The 19,576-nt window shown below is 40.8% G+C and overlaps 1 protein-coding gene across 10 annotated transcripts in view; it reads left to right on the forward strand.

The window, feature by feature from the left end:
- MIER1 (MIER1 transcriptional regulator) overlaps window positions 1-14,623 on the forward strand; it is a 71,097-nt gene extending 56,474 nt beyond the window's left edge. For 8 of the 10 annotated variants that reach the window (XM_053590470.1, XM_053590472.1, XM_053590471.1 and 5 more), the window contains 4 exons: window positions 344-438; window positions 3,677-3,804; window positions 8,277-8,416; window positions 10,936-14,622. In XM_053590470.1, coding sequence (XP_053446445.1) covers window positions 344-438; window positions 3,677-3,804; window positions 8,277-8,416; window positions 10,936-11,264 — 692 coding nt within the window. In that variant the 3' untranslated portion in view covers window positions 11,265-14,622. Of the gene's footprint in view, window positions 1-343; window positions 439-3,676; window positions 3,805-8,276; window positions 8,417-10,935 lie in introns of all 10 variants that reach the window. The other 2 variants (XM_053590465.1, XM_053590475.1) reach the window with 1 other exon arrangement.
- Window positions 14,624-19,576: the final 4,953 nt, after the last annotated feature.

Consider the following 19,576-nt stretch of genomic DNA (forward strand, 5'->3'; position numbering starts at 1 on the left):
AGTGTGAAGGAGGCAGGAAATAATTCTAGGCAAAGGTGAAGTCTAATGTGATAAAGAACATAGCAAATTTAGGGAATTGAAAGGCGGCTAATATAGTTGGATCAGGTAGAATTAAGAAAAAGATGTGGCCCAAGTTGAGGCTGGAAAGGTGGGGACCAAATGATTCAAAACCTCATTAAATCAGGAACTCTTGTCACTTCCTTTTGTAGCCATAGTAGAGAGCTCTGAAATTAATTGCTTCCTTAATGTTTACTTGAAAGTTACATTTTTATTTGTAGTTTTGTTCATTCTTTGCAATGTTTGGTAGAATATTGCTTAACAGTTGTTCTCACCACTTTGTCAGAGGAATTATCTGTTTGGACAGAGGAAGAGTGTAGGAATTTTGAGCAAGGGCTGAAGGCCTATGGAAAGGATTTTCATCTGATTCAGGCTAATAAAGTAAGTAATGATACACATTTGTCTTTTTTGGAAAAAAGAAATTTAGCTTAATCATCCAAATTATCGTGTATTTTAATTTGTTATATTTTCTAATGTTAAATGTTTTATGATGAATATTATAATATTTTTGTATTTAGCACAGTATTATAATAAGCATACTTAGACCTTCTAACATGTAGTTGCCAGGTGACTATTTTCATTGTATTATTTTGGAAGTGTTTAGAATTATTCTTGTTTGTAAGTATGTTAATCAACTTCCATAGCGGGGATGTGTGTTTTATACAGTCTTTGACAGGATGCTTTAAGGAGGGTCTAATGATTCTGAAACTTCAGGTACTTTTAACATGACATTATTTATAATTAAAATACTTTTTCTATTTGCTCAATCCCTGAGTGGTATAAAATCAGATACTTAAGATTTAATTTACTTTTAATCAAGATTTGATTTTTCGAAGTATCTCTTTTTATATATATATATATATATATAAAATTGTCGTATTTTATGTAATATCATTTATCACTCCATACTGACAATATCAGTCATATACTTTATACCCCAAAGAGCTTCCTAATTACTTGCAAATTTGTTTTGGGGTTTAATTCTTACAATGAAAATTAGGTAAGATTTTTAATAGTGTCTACATAATTATATAGAATAGTATGTTGTTCCTATGGGCAACCGATGATTAGAACAGGCAGAATCAAAGTCTCAGAGCTCAAATATAGGAAATTAATTCCTAAGCTTATGAATGTCACCTTATTTTCAATTAATACAAATGTGACAGGGAGCTTGGCTTCATAAATTTCCTTAAAGATAGGGAAGATAACTTGTCTAGGACCACGTTCGAAAGTATCTGGGCTTGTGTCTGAGGCTCTAACTGGTCTTTTAGCACATCTCTCTTTTTAATATTTCTGCACATGATTAGGTGGCACCTAGTTAATTTGTTTCTTCATATATTTCACTTTAGTTTATGTTCAATAAAATAGTTACAAATTCTGTGAGTTCATTTTTCTTAATTTTGTTGTGCATTCTTAATTCCTTTGTTGTGGTTTGATAATTTACATTGAACATAACTAATGAAAGAGAAATTTTAACTCTTAGCATTTAGGATAACTTGGCAATGTAATTGGTTTCAAAAATGTGTACCCCTAATGTGTCCATGTGATTCGATAACCTCAAATTCTGTCACCACTTGTGGTGAAGAGTCCTTTATACAGCTGGCCAGTGTTATTTCTAACTTTTTTTTTTTTTAATCCATTGTGTCATGATGGAAAGGGCCATTTTAGATAAGGGTGTTTTAGCATTCCTGCTTGAATGAAAATACTCTCAACCAAACCATGGATTGCTTATGAAGAGGACTCCTGGAATGATACTGTTACTAACAGAGTAACAACCCCTACCAGTATGGTGATTTTTTTTTTTTTTTTAAGGCGCGAGAACTTAATAGTTGACTAGAAACTACAAGACAAAAAACCTTTCTTATATAAGTATTAAAAATATGACCGTGATTTCTTAAAAATATTCGGGATGGTGATACTGTAACATTACAGAAGCCGGCTGACCTCAGTGTCACACACCAGCTGCACTGAAGGATGGGGGGGGTGGGGCTCTTCTGAGACAGAGGAAGGCCCAGCGAAAGCATCAGGACTTGGGTTTTACACGTAGAATTACAATTCAGCTCTGCATCATAAGTTCTGTTTTTGAGGGCAGTTTTTCATAATGTTAAACTTCACAAACCCTTTTCATTTTTTCTTTTCATTTATTGCTTTCAGTAAAATAGAATTGAGGTGGGCCAGGCACTGTGGTTCATGCCTGTAATCCCAGCTCTCTGGGAGGCCGAGGCGGGTGGATTGCTTGAGCTCAGGAGTTTGAGACCAGCCTGAGGAAGAGTTACTCTACCTCTCTCCTAAAAATAGAAAAACCGGTGGGGTGTGGTGGGCACCTCTAGTCCCAAATACCTTCTAGTCCCTCAACCTATGGGCTGAGGAAAGAGCTCAAAAGAGCTCAAGAATTTGAGGTTGCTGTGAGCTGTGATAACACAGCACTCTACCGAAGGCGATAGAGTGAGAGTCTGTCATCACAAAAAAAAAAAAGAAAGAAAAAAAAAATAGAATTGATGTGGCTTGTTTGAATCTATCCAGAAGTAAGGTGAATGTATGTTGGTTCGTAAAGAAGGGTCTCGTCAACATTGTCCTCAGGCCCAGACTGTGCCACAGGACAGGTAGAGACAGGAAACTGCTGGGTTAAAGCAGTGCTGTTTTGCATCCAGAACACTCCGGTAGCTACAGCTACCTGTTTTCCTTTAAACCTCTCAACATTTTATTTATATGTATATCAACCCTACTAGCTCTCTAACCTGAGTAGCAAAAAAGGGGTTTTGTCAGCATCATTTGTTAATCCCATAGGCACTGAACTGTATGAGAAGGGAGCCAGCCAGTTGCAGGAATGGGCACAGCCGTCCCCAGGGCTGCCTTAGTGCCCAGAGCATCAATATTGTGGTCACAGCACCGTCCACAGGGCTGCCTAGTGCCCAGAGCGTTAGCATTGTCACAGTTGTTTTAACTCACTGTGGTGTATTGTCAGACTTTATAGAAAGTAAATTAACCAAGTCTGGATCCCTGTTGGGACTGTTAAGAGAATCTTTTAGGAAAGGAATTGAAAGGTGGACTCCCTAGTCACTCTGAGTAAAAGTAATGCCCCATTGTACTTGAGAGTGACTTTGTGTGTTACAGAATTGCATACAAATAATGCAAATTACAGATAAAAAAGGGAGTGTTATTTGTGCTCTTATTTGTAATTTGCATGTGATTCTGTAACAAGACAATATTCACACTCAGGCACAACAGGGCGTTACTTCTTATTTGTGAACTGTTTATAATAGGTACTTTAACTTGAATACCACTTACAGGTATTTTCTTTTTTTAAAATTTGTTTTTTTATTTTTTTGCACAGTGAAGACGTGAGTTCGAGATATTTTCAGTAGAGAAGTATATTTTTATGGTGAACAAGGATGCGGGCAGCCTTTTGAGCAGCACGCTGGGACCCATCTGAGGGTCAGTTGCCAGCGTGTTGGAGAAGAGTCGCTTTCCACACAACTGCCGTGGGTTGTGTTCTGTGCACGATGTTACATACCAGTCAAGGCCTAGTTAATTTTGGCTCAGATATCAGCTGTTGGTCATGAAATAACTTCATTAAGGAAGAGATGATTCTTAAAAACAAGCATTTGTTTTTTTATAGGTTCGAACAAGGTCAGTTGGTGAATGTGTAGCGTTCTATTACATGTGGAAAAAATCGGAACGTTACGATTTCTTTGCTCAGCAAACACGATTTGGAAAAAAGAAATACAATCTTCATCCTGGTGTAACGTGAGTTAATTTTTTCCTTTAGATCTACATACTGTTTTACTGTGCTTTCCCAGATTTTTCTTGAGAATTACGATTTTTAGAATCTTGCTTTTATAATAGAATATACATGAGTTTAAATTTACTACTATTGATATCTTTATAAGGCGTTTAGACTTTTCAGTGTCATATAAAGTCTTGTAAACCATTGTTGATAGTATCTGAGATAACAAATATCAGTAAAACAAGATTTAGAACGTAAACTTATATTAGGTACCCCTGAGAGGAAATGGACCGGACAGCTGTAAAAGTGTGTTGTTCTTGTTAAATATGGTTCCTTCCAGTGTAAGGACATGTCATTTTAGTCTTAAACGCTTTGAAAGCAGTGAGAATAGGAAAGAAAATGGCATATAGGACTATATATATATATATATATATATATATATATATATATATATATATAATATGTTCATTAGAAAGGAAAAAGATGAATGGAAATTGTTTTTCCTTTTCCAATCTACTTTTGATCCCAGGAACAAAAACAATATTTGAATATAGAGGATATAAAAGGAAAATCCAAAGGGATGTAGTAAGTCAGGTTAACTCACATCTTTCTTTATTATAAGCTTTGTATAGAGGAAAGGCCCGCTACATGGTGAATTTCCTTTTCCTAGCTTTTCCTGAATATTTTCCTCTAACAGGAGAAATGTTTAAAAGTGAATAATGTGCCTCTCACTTGCTCTGAGTGACGCAGGTAGGTTGTTCCTTGTGCTCTTACACAGAACTCATGTGTCTAGTCCTACCCTGTGCCCCAGATTTCCATACCCCACTCAGTCCAACCCCGGAATAAAACTTCCCCATCATCACTACCACTCACTTGTTATTTAAGAGTAAAAAACTCTATCTTTTCTGAATTATTTAACATGCTGATGAATTGTTATGGTGTAATAAACTTTACAATATTATCTTCTTGATGATTTTTTTTTTGCAGTTTTTGGCCAGGACTGGGTTTGAACCCACCACCTCTGGCATATGGGGCCGGCGCCCTACTCCTTTGAGCCACAGGCGCCACCCTTTGATGATTATTTTTAATGTTTACAGTCTAGAAATAATGCAAAACTATGACTTGATTTGGTCGGTGTGCGCTAGTAAAGGTAACCTTGGCCAGAGAACTGCTTTTGAAAGATCTGTTTACATGTGCACTTGATTGTGCCTTTCAGACTTCTAGGCTGGACCATTTCTGGGTCAAGTTCATTTATAGGTTAGGTATCTCTGCCAGTGACTTCCTTGAGAGATCAGATGCTCAAAGCAAAATAATCTAAAAGGGAACAAATAGGTGTGACTGACCCCTGGAGACACGGGGCTGTGAACTTCATACATCATCTCCCGTTCTTCAGGGCTGGTGACTGCTAGAGTAGGATTTCGTAAGTAACAGTATTCCAGATTCTATCTAATTGCTTAATGTTATTAAATTTATAGTTATTTTTTATTGGTAGTAGTCAAACATGCATTGTAGAGCTAGAGATAGCTATCCAGTCTGCAGAGCATATCTTTAAAAATAGTCTCAGTGTTCAAGCTATTCTGTAGGAAAAAGCAATAGTAACATTTTCCATTTTTTCACCCATTTCAGAAATAATGTTCACACATGAACTACAGTCAATCTGTCGTCATCAGCAGTAAGAACATAAGAATTGCCATGCTGGGTCACACCCAGGGTCCCTCCAGTTTTCTTTCAGAAAGCATCACCAAGGGAAGTGCTGTGGGCTGGCTTAGTGGGGTCTTGGTGACGTCAAGCACAGCAGGGCAGCCAGGCCTGTGCCACCTGTCAGTCTCGTGCCTGTGATAATTTTTCCAGAGCTTCTGGAAACTTTTTGAAGATATTTTATCTGTAACCTTGAATCCTCTTAAGGTTAAATACTCCGAAGGTACAGTACCCACAGTTAAAAGAAGTCCATTATCTCTTTTTTTCCTTAGGCTTTAAGAGTTTAAGAGTTAACTTGTATAATGGTATGAAGTGAACAATCTCCCCACCCACCCACCCCTGCCCTCGCACTCAGGAATAGCATGGTTTTTCAGGCTTCAGTTATATCTTCTCTGGGGGTTTTTTTATAGTTTGTTTTTTGTTTTTTTTTTTTACTGAGAACATATCGAGAAGTGTTATGTCTTCTATGAGAAATAGCAACCACAGCATACATTATTTTCCAGATGGGAAGCAACTGTGATTTTCTGTAAGCTTGGAGAAATTTTTCTGGCTTACTTCTGGGGACCACCTCTTTCTTTTAATAGTTGCACTTTAAATGACTTCATAAAGCATTAAAATTAATCAATTTTTAGGTAAAATCCATAATTCAGAGCACCTTATCTTGAAACTTGTTCATTTGTCCTTTAAATTATTACCTTCCATTTGTTCTCTAGGAAGAAGTATATTTGCTATTTTTCTGCCTATTATAAACAGTTTTCAAAGTTGCTTTTACATATTGTTTCTATTCACTACCTGGAAAAGTTGGGAGCCATATACAGATGGGAGACTTCACTGTAAAATGTTCAGTCTTCCAAATAATTTTTTTAAAAAAGTAAAAATTAACTTGGCATACCTTCAATGACCCGAATGCTGCCTGAACCTCTGGATGGTCTACCTGACTTTTGCTCTTCCTTTCTAAGCATTCTGAATGCTGTTAATTAAGGACATGATGATGATAATGATTACTGCTCTTTCATAGAATCATTGCATCTTTAGAAATTTAAAATGATTTTGATATGGAATCAACCCTGATCTCCTTTCCTGGGTTTTTACTATCAGGCTCTGTTTCCACCATACATTATTCATTCCCGGCAGTTCCTCCTCAGGTACCTTCTGTTCTGTCAGCTTTAGCTTCTAAAGTCTCTGTGGCACTCGCCACACTCATTTCTGTTTCTGCGTGCTTCAGATTTGTCATGAAATTGTCCTGTAATTGTGATGAAGAGCGTAAAGCTGAGCAGGTCTTTTTTGTTTGTTTGTTTGTTTTTTTGTGAGGGTAGGGTACAAACAACCAGGTCACAATATTTGCATTTGTTAGATAGAGTCCCTCTTACAGTGTCCTGTACCCAGAAGGTGTACCGTACGTCCCTACGCCATGAAGAGGTCTTTAAAGACCATCAAATCCCCTCTTTATAGAAGAGGAAGGCAAAGCCTAGAATATGAAGTTGATTGCATCATAATCATGTATGTTTCTGTGATATATCTCAGTCTGTTGGAAGCATCTTGAAGTCAGGTATCAGGTCCTTAGTTTTTTATATCCCCGTAACCCAGGGGACAGCATTGATGGTTTGAGAATAACTAGTTAACAGTATGTTGTTGACCTGTTAACACAGACTTGGAGAAATTCCTAAGAGCACCCACTGCTTGCTTCTTTCTTACTCTGCTCACAAAATTCTAAAAGATTTGTCTTACGCTTATTCTGAAGGAATTTTAAGATAAATAATGAGATTAAATTTGTATTGACTTCTCTGCAGTGCTACATGCACAACATAGGTTCAGTGACACAAGAGTAAACACAACAGACTAAAGTCCCCGCTCCCGGGGAGGGATTATGTTCTAGAACAGGTCTCAGCAAACTTCTCTTGTAATGAGGTACAGAGTAAATATTTGGGATCTGCCCACTTGATGATCTCTGTCACAGTCACTCCGTTCTGTAGCTCCTGCACAGTGTGTGTCCACCCGAGTGTAGTTGAGTTCCCATGAGACTCTGAGAGCTGGTGGCCAGCCCACAAACCTTCACTAGCATAAGGGTCAGCAGACTTCATTCTCTGGAACTCTCATGGGAGTTCGTGAGACCTTCTTCATGCGTGTATCATCTGTCAGCCACATGTGGCAGACAGGACAGGTATGATCTGTCTACACATGGGCAAAGACGCCTCTAGCTCCTGACCCCTTATCCCAGTCCATTGTCACCCACCACTGCTGTGCAGTTCAGGAGTGATCTAGGGAAGAAATGCCCGCACCCGTGATGAGGTACTGACAGGATAAAGTTGGCAGGTGCGCCCAGAAATGTAGATAGCTTCTTGCAGCTCAGATGTGAAATAAATGTAATGCACAGGGAATCCAGGAAGGTTTGGGGAGGGGAGCAGCTCTTCATCAGGCTCCAGTTTACCTTTCAGGTGCTACCTTGGGGAGCCTTACCAGTCTTTGTCGGGAAACTGTTCTGTGCTCCTGATGGTATCATCCTAGTCTCTTCCCTCAGTGGGCCACTCTGAGCACTTGCCTACAATTTAGAAAGTTTAAAGTTTCTTTGAGGTCTCTAATGTGTCACTTTAAATCCTTTGTGCCTTTTTTACATAACTAAAAGGAGCTTATCATTTAGATGTTCAGGTCCCAGTGGGATAAGTGAGGCACTGGAATGAATGTGAGTATCAGGGAACACTGTTAACAGAGCCTTCTAAGTTTCACCCAGCTAGTTATAACGTCTACCTTTTTTAATATAAGAAAGTAACTTACTGTTTTACTACTTAATCTCCAGGGATTACATGGACCGTCTTCTGGATGAAAGTGAAAGTGCCGCTTCTAGTCGCGCCCCCTCTCCTCCCCCCACCGCCTCCAACAGCAGCAACAGCCAGTCCGAGAAGGAAGACGGCGCCCTTGGCAGCAGTAACCAGAATGGTGAGGAGAGACGTTTGTGTTTTCCAGTAATGGGGGCTCTTACCTTCTGTAGGGAAATGCAAATTTCAGCTTCTATTATACTTCCAAAGCAGAAAGTAAAATAGTAAATAATGGATGAAATAACAGAACCATGCACACCCACTAACACAGAGCACAACCAACTGGAGAGAACCTCATTAACGTCACGAAATAATAATTTAACAAAGCATGCAGTCAGTGGTGACTGTTTCTTTTCAGAAATTTGTTCTTTTTTTAGTGACATCTTTTATCCACTTGGGAAGATGCCTGGATATAAGTATTCTTATTAACTCTTAGACCAAAAGTCTAGCATTTCACAACAGAAAGACAGATATTTGTGAAGTTCCTTGAGAATCTATAACACTATCAGGAAAGTAATGAGGTACCGAGGTGTATGGTTTTGAATATTTAAGATTTCTCTGATAGCGTAACAACCTTGAACAATGAGAAAAGGTGAAAGCAGGTATTAGCTTGTACTTTAATATTCTACAATTTGTTTTTATGTCCGTGAAAAAGAGAAACAACAGGCTTAGAAATGTGTTTAAGGCTCTCGGTGCTTCTGCTTAAAATGCAGTGGACCAGAGATGACTGTGGTTTATCAGTGAGAGCAGTCAAAAGAATTACTTTCATTTCTACTTTGGTTAAAGTGGTTTTCCTAAGGAAGAGTGTCACCATGCAGAAAGTAACCAACCTCCTACCCGACTCCGAACCCCACTTTGGAAGAAGCTGATGCATTAGAAATTACGGAAGGGTGCTCGGCAGCCGTAGTACAGTGGTTACAGCACCAACCACCTGCACCAAGGTTGGTGGGTTCAAACCCAGCCCAGGCCAGCTAAACAACAATGACAATTGCAGCAAAAAAGAAAAAAATAGCCAGGCGTTGTGGCGGGTGCCATAGTATAGTCTCAGCTACTTGGGAGGCTGAGGCAAGAGAATTGCTTAAGCCCAAGAGTTTGAGGTTGCTGTGAGCTGTGATGCCCCGGCACTCTACCCAGGGTGATAGCTTGAGACTCTGTCTCCAAAAAAAAAGAAGGAAGGGCCAGTGAAGAGCTCACCCCTCTGACAAGAGCAGCGAGAAACCATTTGGAAGCCTCACCCTTACCCTGACCTTTGGCCTCACACTGGCACCATTGATAGGACCCAAGTAGTTCCCGTCAGGACCTCTCTCTGTTCCCTTACTGCTGCTCCCAGTACCAGCCACACAGACTGAGGGCCCAAAAAGCCCTCCCAGGTCCCAGGAGCTTTCCGGACGTGACATCTGATGCTGCTCACGCCCACCCTGAAGTGGATTTGGATGCTGAGTTTGTCTGGGACATTTGCACTACTTGTGCTTTCCTTGTGTGTTAACATTTTAACAACAAATCATTTTTTCTTTAACTTTCTGATGAGAGCATGCCATTAGTCTGGGAAGGTGTTCATAAATTACATAAGTAGTTCAGAAGCCATTCGTGTTGTTTGTGTGCAGTCAAGATTCCTGCTTTTTCAAAGAAAGAGACTTACCAACCCAATTTTCCTGTTTTAAATAAGGGGCTTTGATTAGGGCTTTAGCATCTTGCAGGTCTTCCTCAGCTCTCACCACCTCGGCTGGCTCTGCTTCACAGAGCTGCTGCTGCTGCAGCATCTGGAGACACTCACTCCTCACGTGCATTCAAGATCTCAATGCATTTCTGAGTTGGAGAAAACAGAATATTTTCTTTGCCCAAAATGTATTTAAGGCTCATCCTTTATGCTAAATATTTTTTCAGGCAGTTAAATTTTAATTTTCTCCAATGGTACTGCTGTCTTTACCTCTTATCACTAACACATACCTTCCATTTTACAGTCAATTCTAATACAACCTTATTTTCTTTGTTACAATATTATGCTTTTATTTTTCTCGAATATTACAAAGGAATTTGTGTTCACTTTTAGCACTTTAAAATATATGCTTGGAGAGTACAGCAGTAATTTTTTAGCGTTATGACAGACTTTTAAGTCTTCTTAGGTAAACATAGTGTGTGATCTTTTAAGCACACTCCCATTGACTAACAGTAGGAACAGAAAGTCTCAGCATCTTGCCTTTACCTGCAGCAGAAAACTCGGGCTTCTGTAAGAAAGAACATTGGTTTTGTTCTAGTGTGGTTTTAAGTTCTGGTCCCTTTGCCAAATCTAAATGATTTATGCATACCTCTTCGTTAATTCCGCTGATTTAGACTGCTGGATCTAATGCTTACTTGTTACATGCTTTTGCCAGATGTTAAATTCTGTTCTTAGTCCTATACGTTAACTTACTCTCCTTCCAGTCCTGCGAGGTACATCTTACGATCGATCATGTCTATGTGGTGAAACTGAGGTGCAGGAAGGTAAATAACTCCTTGAGGTCACACAGCCAGTAAGTACGAGAGCAGGAATTCAGACCACGTACGCACAGGCGTGATGCTCGTGCCTCCTTGATGAAAAGCTGTTTATAATCTTTCACAAATTTAATTTTTTCATATTCGTTTCTATTTTTTCCAACTTAGGTGTACCATCTAATGGATCAGGCGAAATACTGAACAAAGAAGAAGTGAAAGTTGAAGGGTTACATGTCAACGGACCAACAGGGGGAAGTAAGAAACCACTCCACGCAGATACAGACACGAACGGCTATGAAGCAGACGACCTTCCCCCTGACCCCAAACTTGCTCACATGACTGCGAGAAATGACAATGATTTTGATGAGAGAGGTGAGAGACCTGCCAAAAGGCGAAGGGTAAACAGCAGTGCGGAAGAAAGCCCGGGTTCCTCTGAATTTTTCCAAGAATCAATCTCACATGGAAAATTGGAAGAACTTGAAAATGCAGATGACTGAATTTTAGATCTTCATTTTCCTGTCTCTGGAGTAAATTCTGGTGTGACTAAAATTTTCAGGGTTGATGGGTTTCCTTAAAAAGTTGATTTTCTTCAAGTAGTTGGTTAAAATTCGAAAACTGAATTGGGTCCGACTTTAATAACATTTCTTAATTCTGCCTTTTGCAAATATTTTATTTTAGAATTGCCAGATACCCTTTTAAGGATATAAAAAAATAATAAATTGAAACGAACTAGAGATAGATCTATACCTTCTTATTTGATGTATTAATCATAAAATTCCACTGCAAGGTAATTTTTGCTTAAATTGATGAAGGAATGGAAAAAATCAAGTCCAAATTTCTACTTAGCACCAGTTTTTTTTTTAGTTTTGTGAAATGTTTGTCTTCGTAACAGACATTTTTTTCTCTGTACAAATATTATTAAGGAAACCCCGTGAATCCTGAAAGTTATGCTAGCATGATTTTTTTTATATATAGAAATTTTAAAATAAACCAAGTCAGGTTTGTATATGTAAAATTGTTGACATCAATGATGTCTTTCCATATTCTTATCTGGGCTTAAGAAATACATTCTGTATTTTTCCAGATTCTTTGTAGCCTTTGAAAGATTTTTACAGTACATATGTCTTGACTGAGCTGTCCTTTCTTAATACAAAAGCTTGTATAATTTTCTTAACTTGTACAGTTGGTAAACTTTTATGAGAGGAATTGATATTCTGAGTCTGTCAGCTTTCATTTTATTTTGCTAAGTTTTTCTAATGAATTTTTAAAGTGTTTGCATAACTAAGTCTTGTTTCTTATCCAGAAGCATTCATAAACGATTGTGAAAATTTGTCTTTTCAGATTTCTACTTAAGGTCAGATAATTTCAGAATTCTTAAATTTAGCATGAACTTAGCTTGCTCAGTTTGGTTTGCGTTTGTTATAATTTCCGAAATTATTTTGAAGCAAAACAAGTTTAGTGTCAGCTTAAATGTATCATGCTGACCAGAATCCTGTTTAGTTATTTTTATATGCATTATAGAATTTCTCATTTTTGCATTAAATAAACAGAAGGGAAACTGTCAAGTGCTGCTTAGACACTGGCACGCACAGGAGTAACTGGGCAGGCAGGAACGTCTATGGGGAGAAAGCGATGGAGTCTGAAAATTCTTTACACCAGTTAAAATCCAGACACGATAACCATTGCTCTACGTGATTACAAATAGAAGATTATCCATGTGCATAGCATTGTAAGAGTGCCATTTTATTTTTAGTGCTAAATTCTTGTTAAAAAATGTAGTTTTATAAAGCTGATAGACCAACCTATATCCAAACTTTTATAAAAGGCTCTTAGTTAATTCTTGTTTTTCTCACACAGGCATACTCCAAATGCTTCTTCCAGTTAATTTTCAGCCACCAGTTCAAGAGCCACTGCCTTTTTGAAATAAATCTTCTGTCTTCTTGTTTTTAGTGGCTCAGCTGTCTAATGCAGTTGATTAGAGGTTTGCACTGAGAAATTATCATTTAGGCCTTACCCCCATGAAGTATTATTGTTAACATGTTCACACTGCTTCTCTTCACCAGTGTGAACAGTTTTTTTCTCAGTGTTAAAAGCCACTTTACAGCTTTCAACTTCATGTAATGTACATTCACTATTACATACACATCCAAGTAAATCAGAAATGTACATTCACTGTTGTATACACGCCCAAGTAAATCAGAGTTTGGGTGGAAATGTGGACAAGTGTGAGTTTTTGCTTATCCAGGATGGCAGCTATGTTAGCAGGTGTGTTCAGATCCATTTTATAAATTAGATTTGATTAAACGAATCCAAAGTATCCTAGCTCTTTGTCAAAGGTGGTCTGTGAACATGGTTTTAAGATGAGTTATGCTATACTTCTTAAGTTGTTGCAATATTAGAGATACCATTTTCACCTTTTTTAAAAGATACATTTTATTTGCAGGTTTGTGAAGTTCTTGCAAACTACTATAAGAGGAACATTTTAAGTAAATTCTCTCAGGCATGTTTGCAAATATAGCACATGTATACATGTTAGGAAATTTTACTTTTCTTAATCTTTTTAAAATTATACCTAATGAAAGACATTCCACTATTATGCAATGCTCAGCTTTTTGTAAGGAGATATTTAACTGTATTTTGTGTTTATACAGGTATTTCACATAGGACTTTTGCTCTTCATAATGCAGCCACTATAACTTGATAAGTCATTGCACTATTTAAAAATTCTGGGTGATATCATGAATTTTATTTAAGACGCAGTACATTTCAGAGCTCTTAAACTCTTGACAAATTGTGTTGAGAAAGAAGTCCTTGTTAATACTTAAGCCCCCTTGGCTCAGCACCTGTACCTCAGCGGCTGGGGCACCAGCCACATAACACCAGAGCTGGTGGGTTGGAATCCAGCCCAGACCAGCTAAACCACAATGACAGATGCAACCAAAAAATAGCCGGGTGTTGTGGTGGGTGCCTGTAGTCCCAGCTACTTGGGAGGCTGAGGCAAGAGAATCGCTTAAGCCTAAGAGTTTGAGGTTGCTGTGAGCTGTGACGCCACGGCACTCTCTCTATCTGGGGTGACACAGACTGTCTCAAAAAAAAAAAAAAAAAAAAGCCGCCCCATTTCATTTCCATCCCCAGCAGAGCACTGTCATTTCATTTGGAATGGCATTCCGTTTCGTGATGTGTTTCAAACGGAGTTCAGAATCTGCATCTCAGTTCAGCATAAATCTGTTGAGCTTTAAAATGTATTTGAAGTAATATTTAAATAGGCATTTAAAATTATGAATTAGATGTTTTTAAATTTATGCATAGTAATTTTGCACTGTAAAATAACTCCCTCCCCATTCCTTGTCTGCCATTCTGAATGTGCTTATTAAAATATTTTTTTTAACATACTTGCCTACATAATGCTCTGTGAACGTTTTCATTGGGTTAATGTGGTATTAGAGATCAAGTGTGTGATGCACATTGCCTACCAGGCAGACAGACACGCAGTCCCTGTCCCGCCCCCCCAGACACAGTGCACGGAGCAGACACGCAGTCCCTGTCCCCGCCCCCCCCAGACACAGTGCACGGAGCAGACACGCAGTCCCTGTCCCCGCCCCCCCAGACACAGTGCACGGAGCAGACATGCAGTCCCTGTCCCCGCCCCCCCAGACACCGTGCACAGAGTAGTTGCCTGTTGTTCCTGGTCCCCTTTATCTCATCTTGGGTGATGTATTTTTGTCTTTTTCCCCCCAAAGAGATTGACCCATTTCTCTTTGGACTATATAATTAAAACTAATTTCTTCCCTTCTTTTGCGGTGGAGTTGATATCACTTTATATTTTGTAAAATAAAACTTGTTTTGTCACAATATTTTGCATTGCTGTCAATGGAAGGTTAGAAGTGGACACTTTGAGGGTTGGTGACCTTCTGCAGGCAAAAATCAGGGGTGTGCTGAATGGCTAGGGACCTGGGACCGGCTCTGCAGCACAACTTAATACCAGATCAGAGACACTAAATGGTCCATAGTCCTGCAAAATACCAGTATGAAAAAACATAACCTGGGTAAGAAAAGGAATCTCCAAATTTTAACCTTTTCTTCTTTGTCTAAAAATGACTTCTTTTTGTACTACATAACTCTACTGGTTGTTTAACATTTTTTACCATAGAAATCAACTGTTTAATAATCAAGTTCGTCCTTTGCAGAATATTATCCACCCATCCACATAGGCTGATTTCGGGTATAATATCTGAGTATCTTCTAATACCAGTTTTCCTTAAATCCTTAGTGTGCTCTTAGTATTGTGCTGATCTTTTGCTATATGAACATGGAGATTTTCTTTTACTGAATAAGGTCTTTCTTAAATTGCAGTTTCTTTTTACTGTGACTTATTTAGCATGTATAATGGATTTGAAATTTTATTTTGGGCTAGGCCTGTGGTTAATGCCTGTAATCCTAGCTCTCTGGGAGGTCGAGGCAGGAGGATCACTCGAGCAGGCGAGTCTGAGGTTGCAGTGAGCTGTAGTGATGTCACAGCTTTCTGGCTCAGGTTGCCACCTGCCCCCAAACAAGTCATTTTGCTTGTTCTAAAAAGTAATTTGAACACACTTTTAAAGGATACCTACTCTGTGAAGAAGGCTAAAGAATTGTCATATAAACTGAAACTAAATTCTAATTCTCTTTGGTCCAAACTGAGGATGGTTTCTTCACATGTAAACGTCGATGGAGACAGGCTCTCGCTGTGTTTCCATGCTCCCGTTACTGTGTTTGGCTTGTAACTTCAGAAACTGTCTTCTTCAGGAAGCAGCAGCGAGAGGGTGCAGGTGGCCGGGGAGGGCAGAGAGCAGAGCCGGCACCGTGGCAGGGAGGTGAACGCACCTGTGTTTTTGCCATAGAGTTGTGGCAAAATAAGATTTTTCTTAAACTTAATATTTGTTAGAAATTAACCAGCATGAAGTAAGTGTAGAATTCCCCTGACAAGTAAACACTGTTTACTTTTAATATTTGCTGTACACTGACGATACTCACAGCAGGAGGTTTTCTCTGGTCACTCACTGTCCAGTGAGCGCTCCTGTGAGGTAGAGTCTCATCGCTGGTGACGGGAAAGGCCTAGCAGTGACAGTTGACCATGTGTATCCTGCACATGGACTGGATCACGAGTTTGCAGAGTTCTAGAACAGATGTTTCTGGTCCTTTCTCCCTGACATTTGATGGACTCTTGACTAATGTGAGGAATACATAAACTTTTTAAAGAGAAAAATACCGGGTTTCTCCTGAAAACTGAAAGAGATCTCACAGAGCGGCATCAGAGTAGATGAAGCTGAGCCACTTCAGAGTCTTGACTGGTAAAAGGATTTGGGGTAAAAAGTCTGTTCCTAAAAAGGACTTTTCAGTACCTTAGTCTGCTGTCGCCACTGGCTGTGGTGCACCTGAGTGGACGTGAGAAGCCAGCTCCGGCTAGGAGCCAACGGTCGTTCTGAGTGTGCTTTGTAATGTTTTGTAAAGTCCTCCACTAGTCCCCTCTGAGCACAGGTAGAAGACAGCCTGAAATGTAAACTTGGTGAACCACTTTGCTGTGCATCTGCATTTGTGTCCGGGATCTAGCGGACAGGCATTTACAATTCAGCACACTAATTTGGTTGGGCTGTGTCTGTAAGATCCCCAAGTGGCCAGTGCTAATCCTGAGCCACAGGAGTGAAGAGCTCACTTACGGTGTGACAGATGAGAGTTGTGCCCGATACCTTTGAACAAGATACCAGTTTGGGGAAAGGGATGTGTTTTTGTGTATGTGTAAGGTAAGGAAAAATAATGAAGACCACCTGCTAGAAGTAAGAGTTCCTTCTGAGTGGTGGGAATAGAATGGCCAGATCCCCTTACTAAAGACGCCCCCAGGTAGCTCCTGCCACAGGTGCTGTTCTGGACAGTGAGCCTCACAAGGTGAGAGGCTGCGTCTGTCCGTCCGCAGGGTCACACTCCCAGAAGCAGCTGCTCTGGCCTCCTGTGAGGCACTCAGTGGCCTATGGCCATTGGCCCTCTTGTGCTCTGGAGGAAGAAGCCTGATGGCTGCCCTCCCCAGTGACTGCGCTGCTCAATATCCCTGTGCCTTTCAGGATGACTCCTGGGCTGGGCTGGGCTTTGTACTGGCCCGACCTTTACTTGGGCTGAGCTGAGGCACGAAGGTGAGTTTTCACCCTGGCACTGCATCAGTTCCCCCCTTTGGAGCCCTGGGAGTTATGAAAATCTTTTCTTCAAAAGTTACCCTGGTTAAATTATCTTCCATTGATTGTGTCACCCTATACCCACATGCTCTCCTGCTCCCTACGATCTGTTGGTTTTGTAGGAGAATGAGAAAAGAAACAGCAACCTGGGTGTCAATGACACGTTGCCAGCTGGAGTCGCCCTTCCAGAACCACAGACCCAGTTGAGTCCACAGCAGTATCACAGCCCTTTGTTTCCTTTTTAGTTAAATATTTTCTTGTTTAAAAGGCGACTCATGAATAGTTAACAAAGTCAGTGTTTCTGGACCAGGCTCTCGTATCCATGCTGGTGCTCACACGTCCGTCCTGTTGTAACAAGGAAGCAGAAGGCTTACCCTCATGTGCCGAGCTGCCTTCACATTCATGAGCACTTCTAAGACTGTTCCAGAACAAACCGCTCAAAGCCCACAGCACTGCGCCTTGCATTTCCTGTCTCCAGCTAGCGTCCGTACCCTCCATTTCAACAAGGGACAGCCTGAAATCTTGGTTCAGGGTCTTCCTAGTCACAACCCTTTGTCTTGAACTATCATGCCACCTTTCCATCCCCCTCGTCCACATCAGCCATATTCAGGCTCTCTCCTTCCACTCTTGGGTAGTCTGTGGTAAGCAAAACCCCTAAACTGCTCATCTCCATGGCTGTTGAGCTCACACACAGGAAAATCTGTCCCTGGAGAACACTGGGTAGAGAGGACTGGGAAAGCACCTCCCCTATAGACTGCCAGCCAAAACCACCTGGCCAGAGGCAATGTATTTCAAAGACCATCTGTAGCAGGGTCCAGAGCAAAAACCTACGGCTAAACACACATCCACAGTAAAATGTATCTGTATCCACTCAAATTTCACATCAGATTGTGCAGCCCAGTTGGTTTGGCAACAGACTCCAGACAGCTTGGTTCTGAGCTGGGTGAAATCTCAGAACTGCAAACTTGCAGCAGCCTTCACATTCCAGCTAGCACTTGGCAGCTAGACCTAATGGCCTTTACTTTTTTTGTTTTTTGAGACCAAGTCAAACTCTGTCACCCTGGGTTGAGTGTGGCGTCATCACAGTTCACAGCAACCTCCTGGGCCTCAGTGATCCTCCTGCCTCAGCCTCCTGAGTAGCTGGGACTACAGGCACCCACCACCATGCCTGGCTAATTTTTCTATTTTTAGTGGAGATGGGGATCTGGCTCTTGCTCAGGCTTGTCTTGAATTCCCAGGCTCAAGGGATCCTTCCACTTGGGCCTCCCAGAGTGCTGGGATACAGGCATAAGCGCCCGCGCCAGCCTCCTTTACTTTCTACTCACTTGACAAGGTAAATTAGTGGTGCACTTTGCCAGGTAAGCAGCCACAGGCCCTCGCACTCAGGCCTTTGCAGAGCAAACAGGAAGCCTGGAGACAACACAGCTGGGTGCTGGGAGCTGCCAAAGCGGGGCCTTTCTGGAGCATCTTAGTCTTCAGTCTACAGAGGGGAAAGCCTGAGGCTCGACAACCTTAGACTGGGCTTGTGAGACAGCTGCATCCCTCTGCCCTTTTCCTTTACAGCACTTAATAGTTTACGTGTATTTGTGGCTGGGGCCATGGGTTCAACCTCTGTCCGGTCAGTCCCTGTGGCCAGGGAAGTGGGGTACTATCAGCTAGCCTTCAGCTGATCTGCCACCGTAGCGAGGCAGGGAGGTCATCGTCATAGGTGGCAGCTCCCTTTATTTGCTAGAACAGGGAAGAGGAGCAAGTGCCGACTATGGAGAAAGTCCATTTCTGGGTATATACCCAGAACAAACAAAAGTGGGGTCTTGCAAAGATTTCTGGACACCCGTTGTCTGTAGCAGGATCATTCAGAGCAGCCAAGAGGTGAAAGGAAGCAGCCCGACTGCCCACCAACAGACGGACGCTCACACCATGAAGCGTTGCTCAGCCTTAGAAACTGTGACACTTGCTACCAAGTGGGTGACTGTTCAGACGCCAGGCTGTGTGAAGCAAGCTGGTAAGAAACACAAATGTGGCGTGATCCCACTTACAGGGAGCATGTAGGGTGCCCAGATACACAGAAACAGAAAGAGCAACAGCCGTCAGCAACGGAGGTAAGGGGACAAAGAGAAGTTCCGTTTAAGGGGTGTGGAATTGCAGTTTTCCAAGATGAAAAAGCTCTGGAGAATACACTTAACACAATTCAGCACTTAAAAATAGTTGAGATGGTAAACTTTACCACAACTTTTTAATGCCGTGTGTGCTCTGCCTGTGACGTGCGTGCACATCTCCTCCTCTGCTGAGTGTGCCCAGCGCCCTCCCTGGTCAGCGTAGTTTGCAGCGTAGTTTGGGGTTATTTCCTAGTGAAGCTACTTGGGACACTTAGAAAACAGGTTATGCAGATGAAGGATCCTAGATGCAGAAAGGTCGCATCGCTGTCCCTTCTGATTTACCAAAAACACTGCATGTGTAGTCCTACGTACTGTTAAAAAAAAGATTTGTATAGAAAACAGTATTTCCCAATTAGATCAGTCAACTGACCGGACGCCAGGCCCTTGAATGCGAGCAGAATTCCCACTCTGGACTAGTCTCTGTACATACTCAGAAAGGAATTTTAATACATG

Source organism: Nycticebus coucang, chromosome 5, assembly GCF_027406575.1.
Source record: "Nycticebus coucang isolate mNycCou1 chromosome 5, mNycCou1.pri, whole genome shotgun sequence".
NCBI classification, from domain to species: domain Eukaryota; kingdom Metazoa; phylum Chordata; class Mammalia; order Primates; family Lorisidae; genus Nycticebus; species Nycticebus coucang.